The sequence below is a fragment of the Oryx dammah genome, unplaced genomic scaffold, assembly GCF_014754425.2.
Source record: "Oryx dammah isolate SB20612 unplaced genomic scaffold, SCBI_Odam_1.1 HiC_scaffold_10, whole genome shotgun sequence".
Taxonomy (NCBI): domain Eukaryota; kingdom Metazoa; phylum Chordata; class Mammalia; order Artiodactyla; family Bovidae; genus Oryx; species Oryx dammah.
The window spans coordinates 63,221,936-63,234,961 of record NW_024070194.1 but is presented as its reverse complement, the minus strand read 5'-3'; the positions used below and the strand labels follow the sequence as shown (position 1 = coordinate 63,234,961).

General features: G+C 40.2%; 1 protein-coding gene across 1 annotated transcript in view; it reads right to left on the bottom strand.

Moving 5' to 3' along the window:
- LOC120868618 (coiled-coil domain-containing protein 7-like) overlaps positions 1 to 13,026 on the bottom strand; it is a 121,823-nt gene that overhangs the window by 19,205 nt on the left and 89,592 nt on the right. Inside the window, exon 14 of the mRNA XM_040247329.1 lies at positions 10,740 to 10,850. Within this exon, the coding sequence (XP_040103263.1) occupies positions 10,740 to 10,850 (111 nt within the window). The remainder of the gene's footprint in view (positions 1 to 10,739; positions 10,851 to 13,026) is intronic.

The window sequence follows — 13,026 nt, the reverse complement described above, 5'->3', positions numbered from 1 at the left end:
GAGTACTAGCTGGTCAACTGCAAGAGTTTGAGGGTCCAACAATGCACTGTGCTAGCCATAGCAATGAGCCTCAGGAAGTGCTACATCAAGAATACCCAGGAGCACTCTTGGAGAGGACTTGCTGTTCAGTTTTCAGTAGTGTCCAATTTGTGACCCCATGGACTGCAGCATGCCAGGCTTTCCTGTCCTTCACCATCTCCCGGAGTTTGCTCAAACTCATGTCCATTGAGTCAGTGATGCCATCCAACCATCTCATCCTCTGTTGTTCCCTTCTCCTCCTGCCTTCAATCTTTCCCAGCATCAGGTCTTTTCTAAGGAATCAGCTTTTCACATCAGGTGGCCAAAGCACTGGAGCTTCAGCTTCAGCATCAGTTCTTCCAATGAACATTCAGGATTGATTTCCTATTTAAGATTGGTTTGATTTCCTTGAAGCCCAAGGGACTCTCAAGAGTCTTCTCCAACACCACAGTTCAAAAGCATCAAGTCTTTGGTGCTCAGCCTTCTTTATGGTCCAACTCTCACATCCATACATTACTACTGGAAAAAGCATAGCTTTGATTAGATGGACCTTTGTCAGCAAAGTAATGTCTCTGCTTTTTAATATGCTATCTAGGTTTGTCATAGCTTCTCTTCCAAGGAGCAAGCATCTTTTAATTTCATGACTGCAGTTACCATCTGCAGTGATTTTGGAGCCCAAGAAAATAAAGTCAGTCACTGTTTCCACTGTTTCCCCATCTATCTACCACGAAGTGATGGGACCAGATGCCATGATCTTCATTTTTTGAATGTTGAGTTTTAAGCCATATTTTTCACTCTCATCTTTCCCCTTCATCAAGAGACACTTTAGTTCCTCTTTGCCTTCTGACATAAGGGTGGTGTCATCTGCATGTCTCAGGTTATTTGTATTTCTCCCGGAAATCTTGATTCCAGCTTGTGCTTCATGCAGCCTGGAATTTTGCATGATGTACCCTGCATGTAAGTTAAATAAGCAAGGTGACAATACATTGCCTTGATGTACTCCTTTCCCAATTTGGAACCAGTCCGTTGTTCAGTGTCTGGTTCTAACTGCTGTTTCTTGACCTACATACAGGTTTCTCAGGAGCAGGTAAGGTGGTCTGGTATTCCCATCTCTTTAAGAATTTTCCACAGTTTGCTGTGATCTACACAGTCAAAGGCTTTGGCGTAGTCAATGAAGCAGATGTTTTTCTGGAATTTTCTTGCTTTTTCTATGACCCAGAGGATGTTGGCAATTTAATCTCTGGTTCCTCTGCCTTTTCTAAACCTACATTGTACATCTGCAAGTTCTCAGTTCACATACTGCTGAAGCCTAGCTTGGAGATTTTGAGCATTTCTTTGCTAGAATGTAAAATCAGGGCAACTGTGCGGTAGCTTGAAAATTCTTTGGCATTGCCTTTCTTTGGGATTGGAATGAAAACTGACCTTTTCTAGTCCTCTGGCCACTGCTGAGTTTCCCAGTTTGCTGGCATATAGAGTGCAGCACTTTCACAGCATTATTTTAGGATTTTCAATAGCTCAGCTGGAATCCCATCATCTTCACTAGCTTTGTTTGTATTGATGCTTTCTAAGGCCCACTTGCCTTCACATTCCAGGATGTCTGGCTCTATGTGAGTGATCACACCATTGTGATTATCTGGGTCGTGAAGATCTTTTTTTGTATAATTCTTCTGTGTATTGTTGCCACCTCTTCCTAATATATTCTGCTTCTGTTAGGTCTGTACTGTTTGTGTCCTTTATTGTGCCCATCTGTGTATGAAATATTCCCTTGGTATCTCTAATTATCTTGAAGAGATTTCCAGTCTTTCCCATTCTGTTGTTTTCCTCTATTTCTTTGCATTGTTCACTAAGGAAGGCTTTCTTATCTCTCCTTGCTATTTTCTGGAACTCTGCATTCAGATGAGTATATCTTTCCTTTTATCCTTTGCCTTTTACTTCTCTTCTTTTCTTAGCTATTTGTAAGACCTCCTCAGGCAACCATTTTGCCTTCTTGCATTTCTTTTTCTTTGGGACGGTTTTGATGACCACCTCCTGTATAATGTTATGAATCTCAGTCCACAGTTCTTCAGGCACTCTATCTATCAGATCTAATCCCTTCAATCTATTTCTCTCTTTCACTGTATAATCATAAGGGATTTGCTTTTGTTGATACCTGAATGGCCTAATGGTTTTCCCCACTTTCTTCAATTTAAGTCTGTAATTTGCACTAAGGAGTTCATGATCTGGGCCACAGTCACCTCCATGTGTTATTTTTGCTGACTGTATAGAGTTTCTGCTGACTGTATAGAGCTTCTGCATCTTTGGCTGCAAAGAATGTAATCAACCTAATTTTGGTTATTGACCATCTGGTGATGTCATGTGTAGAGTAGTCTCTTGTGTTGTTGGAAGAGGATGTTTTCTATGACCAGTGTGTTCTCTTGGCAATAGTCTGTTAGCTTTTGCCCTGCTTCATTTTGTACTCCAAGGCTAAACTTGCTCTTTATTTTAAGTATCTGTTGACTTCCTACTTTTGCATTCCAGTCCCCTATGATGAAAAGGACATCTTTTTTTTGTGTGTGTTAGTTCTAGAAGGTCTTGTAGGTCTTCATAGAACAATTCAACCTCAGATTCTTCGGCATTAGTGGTTGCATTACTGTGATATTAAATGGTTTGCCTTGGAAATGAACAGAGATCATTCTGTTGTTTTCCAGATTTCATCCAAGTATTGCATTTCAGGCACTTTTGTTGACTATGAGGGCTATTCCATTTCTTCTAAGGGATTCTTGCCCACAGTAGTAAATATAATGGTCATCTGAATTAAATTCACCCATTTCTATCCGTTTTAGTTCACTGATTCCTAAAATGTCAAAGTTTACTCTTGCCATCTCCTGTTTGACCACTTCCAATTTACCTTGATTCATGGACGTAACATTCTAGGTTCTTATGCAATACTGTTGTTATTTTTAATGAGGTCCCAGACAATGATGGACAGACTAAAACTGAGACTCATGATTGAATTAAGTGAATACAGAACTCTGGGACTGCTCTGTATGTGATGTAAAGAGGCCTTAGAGACTTAAGTTGTTCACTTGCTTGATGAAAGAAGTAATCAAACTCAGGGAGGCACTGTGGTACTTTGTGGGCTGCATCACTATAAAACCCCTTCTTAAGTGTGCCCTGAAAGCAGGAAGTTTGCTCAAGGTGGAGGGAGAAAGAGGGAAGAGGACAGGCAAACACGGAGACCCTTTCCTTTCTCGGTTGGGTATTATTTACGCTCTGGCAGCTTTCAGTCTGAACCTGTCACTAAAATCATGTTTGGCCCACCACTGCAGAGTCTATAGCAGCCCTGTTAACCATGCTATAATAATGAATAAGAATGGCAGATAAGCTTGTTAACCAGGCCAGTTTTCTAGATTTACTTCTGCTATTCCTGCTGGTTATTGAGCTAAACCAAAGCTCCTTATAAGGTCAGGTGATAATGTTCTGCAACAAAATCCAGAACTTAACTGACCTACTTTTAGACACAGAGAAAACACCTTTCTGCTCAAATGGTAAAGACTGGCTGAGACAGCAATATAAAATGGTAACCATGCACATTCTCCTGGATGATGCTTCTAGAGAAGCTCTGAGTATGGATACTCAAAGAGGAGGTAGATGGCCAGGTATTAGGACATAAGGGCCACAAAACACAGCCTCATTAGAGTCTGCATGTTTAACAACTTCTATGATGAATTGAAATTATTCCCTCTGGCTCTCCCTGTGAATATGGAGATGAATAGGTGCGCCCCTCTAACAAAACTGCAGATCAGATCTCAGGATCTCCAGTAGGGACCAGAGGTTGTATCCCAAGGTCAGAGTTGAATGTGGAGGTAGGGAAGAGTTACATTTCTGGGACTTTGGGATACCAGTACAGAGGTGGCTATGACCCTGGATCTGAGGTCATTACTAGTGGGACACTTACCTAGATCCAGCTACAGATGGGTCTCTTTGGTCAACTCCAAACCCCAACAAAAACTTCTTAGGGCATTCACTATTGAATTTATGAGTAATATAGATGTGCTGCCTAAGTGAACACCTGCTCACACTTGCCCATAAGCCTTGAAGAAAACTGCTCCAGCTGGCACCATTTTAATGGGCATATGGAAGACCATAAACCTCCTGGACTAGCAGCCCCTAGTGCTGTTGTTTCTCAAAAACAGCAGCAACTGCCTAGAATAAAAAAGCAAAAAGCAACGCCTTCATTGCCGAGTTCAAGAATAACAAGGTCCTTCGTGAGACTAATTCTCGCTCAATAGCCTCATCTAACCTGTGCACATGGCCTTAGGAGCGTGGAGTCTCGATGGCTGTTGGCAGCTCAACATTGTAGTAAAACTCTGAGCACTGGCAGTACCTGACTTTGACACTGTCACAGAGGCTACTGCCCAAGATAAAAAACTTGGTACACAACAACTGCCATCTCAAACTTCCTTTTCAGCATCACTGTCAATGTGGACAATCAGGATCAGTTTCATTTTGTGTGTAATGGGTTGCAATATACCACTAATATCCATCCAAAAGTCTACCTAAATTCCCCTACTATCTGTCATTAGATATGATAAGACCTAGAAAAATTCAAGCTACTGGAAGGAACACTAGCCTTCCACTATGTTGAAGACGTCTTCCTGGTGGTCCCAGACAAGGGCACTACCCAATGGCGACGGGTCATCCTGTGGACTCACATGAGGCAACATGATGAGCCATTACTGTAGATGAGGCACCATGACCCATCACTATATGGAAAAAGCAACAACATCCTATCCAGAGAAAACGACTGACAATATCTGGTCCTCTCAACTTCTCCAAATAAAGAGAGTTCCAACAATCAGTGGTACTTTTCTGGTATTGGCACTTTCCAAACAGGGAACTTGATGGCACCCACCTATGAGGTCACCAAGAAGACCCCACCTTTGTGTGGCCCAACTAACAGAATATCCTGGTGGGGGTCTCCATTAAGCCTCCAGGCTGCCCTTCCCCTAAGCCTCTCTGATTTCTATTTGCTGTTTTAGTTACAGATCTCAAAAACTTCTGTTTATCATTTGGAGCCTAGGCAGAATGACACTGCTACTGGTCAGAAGTGCCCACTGGGCAGAATTTCCTGGAACCTGTAATCTCCCAGAGTCAGCTAAAAGGTATACACAATTTGAGATATGATTGGACAGTTACTGAACTTAGTGGATACTGAGTGCATGCTTTATGGCTGTGAAATAATCTTATGACAAAGAAATTACAGTCCAAAGGTATTAACACTTTGGATCTTGTTCTCTAGTTATCTCTGGGTATTCACAGTTTAGGTCATTTATTTTTACTTCTATAAAATATACACTCAAATGCATATTCATCAACCAAAGAAAAAAGATTTTCTAATGAGATTAAAATAATTTAAAAGTTACCATAATTATTATGCTTACTTTGACTCCTTTCCCTTCTGTAATTTATTTGTTTCTCTACTTGCGTTTGGAGTTTTGACACTGGATATTGATTAAAAACCGTAAGATTTTCATCTGGTACTCCAATACGAGCTATGTAAAGAGATGCATTTAGTTCATTAAATGGAAAAACAGATCTATCATAAAATCTCTAGATTTCAAATTTACAGCAAGTGTACAGTGGAATTTTCTTTCATTTTTAAAGTTATCAGTAAATGTTCATAATGATCTTACATGCAAATAAGAAAATTTTTAATGGATGCTACTGAAAATGTCTCATTAATTTAAAGATATTCTGAGGCATCAAATATATTTCATATTAATCTCTACTTTGGGGGCATGTATACACTAGGTAAATAGACAATAGCAGATGAAACAATAAAAATACATATGCAAAAAGTTATTCATTATAGTATTATCTGTAATTGCAAGATATTTTATTTCCTGAACAGCTAATGTTCAAGAACAAGATATTGGTTAAATGCTGTACTAATTCACTTCAGTTGTGTCTGATTCTTTGCAACCCTATGGACTGTACCCACTAGGCTCCTCTGTCCATGGGGATTCTCCAGGTAAGAATACTGGAGGTGGTTGCCATGTCCTCCTCCAGGGGATCTTCCCAACCCAGGGACTGAACCTGCAGCTTTTATGTCTTCTGCACTGGCAGGCAGGTTCTATACCACTAGCGCCACCTGGGAAGCCCCTTATTGGTTGAATAAACCAAGGCATATACAATTAATTATGGTATAGTATAAACTGTGGTATATAATGTGGTACTATTTTATATACTTATGTAAAAATAATAAAAGATTTTTATAAACTACATGGAGGGATTTCTAGGAGATAATGTTAAGTGGAAAAAATTTTTAAAGGGTATGTAGTATGCTAAATTTTGGTTCAGAAAGAAGTAACCAGAAAAACGAAAAAATAGATATTGACTTTACAAGATGAAGCACAGAAAAGATAAGCATAAGAAGAAAGGGAGAGAGAGAGGACTGGGGAATGCACAGGGATGCACTGGAAAGAAATGATGCTCTTAAGTATACCTTTGGTAAGTAGGTCAATATGTTGCATATGTTTCAAAAATAGAACTAAATCAATAAGGATAAGAAGATGAATGGAAACTGAAAGCAAATGAAAACTGAAAGCAAATGAAATGAACCTGCTGCTGCTGCTGCTAAGTCGCTTCAGTTGTGTCTGACTCTGTGCGACCCCATAGACGGCAGCCCGCCAGGCTCCCCTGTCCCTGGGATTCTCCAGGCAAGAACACTGGAGTGGGTTGCCATTTCCTTCTCCAATGCATGAAAGTGGAAAGTGAAAGTGAAGTCGCTCAGTCGTGTCTGACTCTTAGCGATCCCATGGACTGCACTCCACCAGGATCCTCCATCCATGGGATTTTCCAGGCAAGAGTACTGGAGTGGGGTGCCATTGCCTTCTCTAGAAGTGAACCTAATAAAGGGTTAAAAAACCAACAATGATCCCAATTAGTCATAAATACAGTGTTTGAAACATACCCTCAATCTTGGGCAAGAGTATGCGGATAGACAGAAACCAAATCACTAAATATTTTCAGTAGGCTTTTCTCTTTTTTTGTTGGTAGTGGTACATGCTAAGTAATTCTGTAACAGGGGTGGAAGCACTGCAGGACTGGAGCAAATATATAGATCTGTTGATGTAAGAGTCAGGTTTAAGACCATGGAAAAAACACACACGAAATGAAGGAAGGCAAGCAGACCTGAGAGACCAAAACTAAAGGAGTCTGAGAGTCCTCATGATTTCTTGAATATAAGTATGCATGAACATATGCATATTTATGTGCACATGCACACGTATGTGTCTATGAATATATGTACATGTGTATAAAAACTAAGGCGTATGGATCCAAGTTAAAATACTATGAATATTGGGTGGTTTGATTCACTGATGGAGGAGGTAATTTTGTTTAATTTAGTAACAATGGCACCTGTAAGATCCATCAATACAGATGCATCCTACTTTCACTCAGACCTCTAAGCTTTCATAAATAAACATAACTACACATTAGACAAGGTCTCTATATCTCCAGTGGGGACCTGAGGACATACCCTTACAAAGGTCCAAGTAAGGAGGGGAAAAATAGCATTTCTTGGGCCTTTTGGATACTGGTGAACAAATTTCTTTGATTCCCCTACCCATTATAGAAGGATGAGGAGGAAACAGATAATTCTGTATAGTTTTATCTCACCACCACAACTCTTTTCCAGACACAACTATGAGTAAATACACTTTGGGCCTCTACAAACCTCAAATATTGCGGTTTCTACTAAAGAATATGTTATTGGTAGAAACGTACTTTTTATATCAACTAGCACAACCCCCACCATGCCCCCACCGTGAGATTTACTGAGTTTAGGGTATTTTAATGGAGTACGTTAAGGGGAGATAAGAAAGACTTCCTCAGCAATCAATGCAAAGAAATAGAGGAAAACAACAGAATGGGAAAGACTAGAGATCTCTTCAAGAAAATTAGAGATACCAAAGGAACATTTCACGTAAAGATGGGCTCGATAAAGGACAGAAACAGTCCATTCTGTTAGGTATGGACCTAACAGAAGCAGAAGATATTAAGAAGAGGTGACAAGAATACACAGAAGAACTGTACAAAAAAGATCTTCATGATCAAGATAATCACGATGGTGTGATCACTCACCTAGAGCCAGACATCCTGGAATGTGAAGTCAAGTGGGCCTTAGGAAGCATCACTACGAACAAAGCTAGTGGAGGTGATGGAATTTCAGTTGAGCTATTTCTAATCCTGAAAGATGATGCTGTGAAAGTACTGCACTCAATATGCCAGCAAATTTGGAAAACTCAGCAGTGGCCACAGGACTGGAAAAGGTCAGTATTCATTCCAATCCCAAAGAAAGGCAATCCCTAAGAATGCTCATACTACCACACAATTGCAGTCATCTCACACGCTAGTAAAGTAATGCTCAAAATTCTCCAAGCCAGGCTTTAGCAATACATGAACCATGAACTTCCAGATGTTCAAGCTGGTTTTAGAAAAGGCAGAGGAACCAGAGATCAAATTGCCAATATCTGCTGGATCATCAAAAAAGCAAGAGAATTCCAGAAAAACATCTATTTCTGCTTTATTGACTATGCCAAAGCCTTTGACTGTGTGGATCACAGTAAACTGTGGAAAATTCTGAAAGAGATGGAAATCCCAGACCATCTGACCTGCCTCTTGAGAAACCTATATGCAGGTCAGGAAGCAAGAGTTAGAACTGGACATGAAAAAACAGACTGGTTCCAAATAGGAAAAGGAGTACGTCAAGGCTGTATATTGTCACCCTGCTTATTTAACTTTTATGCAGAGTATATCATGAGAAACGCTGGGCTGGAAGAAGCACAAGCTGGAATCAAGATTGCCAGGAGAAATATCAATAACCTCAGATATGTAGATGACACTACCCTTGGGGCAGAAAGTGAAGAGGGGCTAAAAAGCCTCTTGATGAAAGTGAAAGAGAAGAGTGCAAAAGTTGGCTTAAAGCTCAACATTCAGAAAACGAAGATCATGGCATCTGGTCCCATCACTTCATGGGAAATAGATGGGGAAACAGTGGAAACAGTGTCAGACTTTATTTTTTTGGGCTCCCAAATCACTGCAGATGGTGACTGCAGCCATGAAATTAAAAGACGCTTACTCCTTGGAAGGAAAGTTATGACCAACCTAGTTAGCATATTAAAAAGCAGAGACATTACTTTGCCAACAAAAGTCTGTCTAGTCAAGGCTATGGTTTTTCCAGTGGTCATGTATGGATGCGAGAGTTGGACTGTGAAGAAAGCTGAGCGCTGAAGAATTGATACTTTTGAACTGTGGTGTTGGAGAAGACTCTTGAGAGTCCCTTGGACTGCAAGGATGTCCAACCAGTCCATCCTAAAGGAGATCAGTCCTGGGTGTTCTTTGGAAGGACTGATGCTGAAGCTGAAACTCCAATACTTTGGCCACCTCATGCGAAGAGTTGACTCATTGGAAAAAGAGTCTGATCCTGGGAGGGATTGGGGGCAGGAGGAGACGGGGACAGCAGAGGATGAGATGGCTGGATGGCATCACCGACTTGATGATGAGTTTGGGTATACTCCAGGAGTTGGTGACAGACAGGGAGGCCTGGCGTGCTGCATATCATGGGGTTGCAAAGAGTCGGACATGATTGAGGGACTAAATTCAACTGAACACAAAGCATTAGAGCTGTCTCTGGCACCAGTGGTACCTGCCATTGTGACACTTATAGAAGACAGCATTCAAGATAAAGAATCTTGGTACACTGCAGCTGACCTCACCGATGCCCTTCTCAGCATCACTCTCCACTGGATGATAGGATTAGTCTGATGTATGCAGTATGGGTTATAGTGCACCATCAAGATCTTCCTATGAGACTCCCTAAATTCTCTATCTAATCAATGCATAGGTTAAGACTTGGGAAAAGTCCTGCTCCTGGAGGGAGCACTAGCCTTCCACTCTTTCAATGAAATCATCCTAGACAAGAGAACTACCCCAAAAGAACAGGATGCTCTATTTGCTTACAAGTAGGGTACAGTTAGGCCATTATTAACAAGGTACAAGGACTCAAAACTTAAGTAAAATTCCTGAGCATGATTTGTAAGGGGCATAGTCCAGAGAAAATGACTGTCATGCTTTTGACCCTCTCTGCCTCTGAAATAAAAATCATCAGAGTAAGCGGTGGGACTACACAGACATAGCCTCACTCTCACAGGATCACCTAGCATCCATCAGGTTCCCACAAAGACCAGTGTTTGCTTGGGGCCTTGATGGGCAGGACCTGCTGGCAGCCCTTCAGCTGACTGCCCCACATGCCCTTTTCGTGAAGCCCTCTGATTTCCAAGCGCTGTTTCGGTTAGAGACCTTAGTAACATCTCTCTTTGCCTATGGCAATCTATGGCCACTACCACACATCAAAGCCACTCACTGGGCTTTGAGTCCATAATCTGCCAGAGCTGGCTAGAAAGTACATATTCTTTATGAGGTCTATTATTGGTGTTGGTGAATAATAAGAGCATGACCTTGGTCATGTAATAATCCTAGGATAAGGAATTGCAACCAAAACATATAATACATTTGCTTTTGTTCTATAATTTTGTCAGGGTTATCATATTTTATGTCAAAGTTTTAAATTTCTACAAAATATTTGTTCAAACACATATTTATGAACCAAATAAAGCTCTTCTGACATATTTAACTTAAAACTATATAAAATTATTGCTAATTATCATACTTACTCTTGAGTCTTTCTCCTATGGAAGTTCTTTGTTTCTTTACTTGTGCTTGTTTTTTTAACTCTGAATCTTCATGTTCAAGTATAAGATTTCCACCTGGCACTTTATCAGGAGCTAAATAAGGAGATAAATTAAGTCTCTTAATAGGAAAAATTACGACTGTAAAAATTCTAGATTTTAAACTCAGAAACATTTTCTTTCATTTGCATAAAGTCCTAAGTAAATTATCATAACACTAGATCTGATATGAAAATTTACAGAATTTTTTAATGGATATTTATTGAAGCTGTCTCTTTGTTTTATAAATATTCTCAAGTATCAATATGTTTATATTAGATTCTAATGTTCATAAATTATTCATGCTTTAGGATAATATATATGTACAGACCAACCAATGAAAATACTTGTGCATAAGGTTGGTCATTATTGCATTATTTGTAATCACAAGATATTCAAAATCATCTGAGTGTTCAAACAATAGTATAGTACCTTCCACAATATATGTAAATCAAATCATTATGCTGTATATCTTAAACTTATACAATGATATATGTCAAATATATCTCAATAAAATGAAAAAGTAACATAGTGCCCATTATAGTATATGATGATATGTGTATATAAATCGTAGTATACATTGTGTACAGGTGATGTGATGTGGTGTAAATATCTGTACTCAGAATGAGACATCCCCTCCCCTATTATCAATACATCAAATGCTTGTCAGATGTCATGGGAAAAAGAAAGAGTGGTGGGAACACCGGTAGAGCTCGTGCCCTTTCATGTTCAGACTCCTAATTAATTATTGCAGTAAGTGAATAAAGGCTTTTTACTTTCAGTTTGGTTCATTGTCTTTACAGATCACCTTCACAACTGATAGCTCTCTTCTCAGTGACAAATGGTGGCAAGCAGGGTGGCCCAATTAAGCAAAATGTCTTTCTGGAAAAGTAAAAAGCATGAAGATCCCCCAGGGTTTTGGGGAGATACTAGAGAGGACTACAAGGCCTGCTGGGGAGTACTAGCTGGTCAATTGAAGAGTCTGAAGGTCCAACAATGCACTTTGCTAGCAACAGCTATGAGTCTCAAGAAGTGCTACATTAGGAACTCCTGGGGGCACTCTTGGAGAGGGCTAGCAAATTGTTTATGCAAGCTTCCTGGGCTAGAGGGGTAATGATGGTCCTTCTCTTTAGCCCCAGAATCCCTGCCAAAATGCCTGGTGGAATTAATGGTCTAATAGAGGGACTCTGGGAAATTTATGGAAGCAATCCCTGGGTACTCCTTGTCCTCTGATGACAGTACTTAAAATTGTCACATCCTCTGCAAGCTCAGTTGCACCCAACGATTGTTGTCAACTGTAATGAGGTCCCCATTCTGGCGGGCTACAGTCCATGGGGTTGCAAAGAGTAGGACATGACTGAGCATCTAGGCACAGCACACAGCACCAGCAACAATGGACAGCCTACAATACAGCAAGTTACTGAGACTCATGATTGAATTAAATGAATATAGAACGCTTTGAGATTGCATTGTCCATGATATAAAGAGACCTCAGAGACTTGGGTTGTTCACTTGCATGATGAAGTAGGAATCTTTTTTACCCTACTTTTTTTTTTCTTCAACACTTTCCACTTCTAGTCTGATAATTTTACTAATTCATAAAATTTTCAAGCAAGCAAAGTATGGAATGAACTGATTTCAAGGAGGTAATTTTCTTAAAGTTAGCAAGAACAGTGTTACTGTGTGGGTGGACCTGTTTAAGAGTGTCCTGAAAGCAGAAAATTTGATCAAGGAGGCTAAGAGGAACATCCACATCCTTCTTTCTCATCTGGGAACTATTTGGGCTCTGACAGCTTTGGCCCAACAGTGATGGGCTCCCTATGACCAAAACACATGTTTAGACCAAGCTTTGAGAGGACAGCATCCCTGCAAACTACACTGGTGGTCCCCAGATTCTACAAGGAGAGAGTGACAGTGATAGATAATAAGATTGTTATTAATAACAAGACTCTAGGTTAATTAGTGCCATTCCTGCTGGTTGTCTAGCTCAAATAAACCTCCTCGGAAAGTTAGATCCATTTGTCAGTGACATAATCCAGATGTTAACTGACAAATTCCTGGGCAGGCTAAATGTAACTACTGCCAAAATAAGAGAGAGATCATCACAGAAGGTGACATTAAAATGGTAACTGGCACATGTAGGAGGATCTGGTAGGGCTTTTCCAAATAAACCTCTGGGTCTTATTGTTAAACACTGGGAGCGCAAAAGAAGAGATCAGTGGGTTCTCCACTT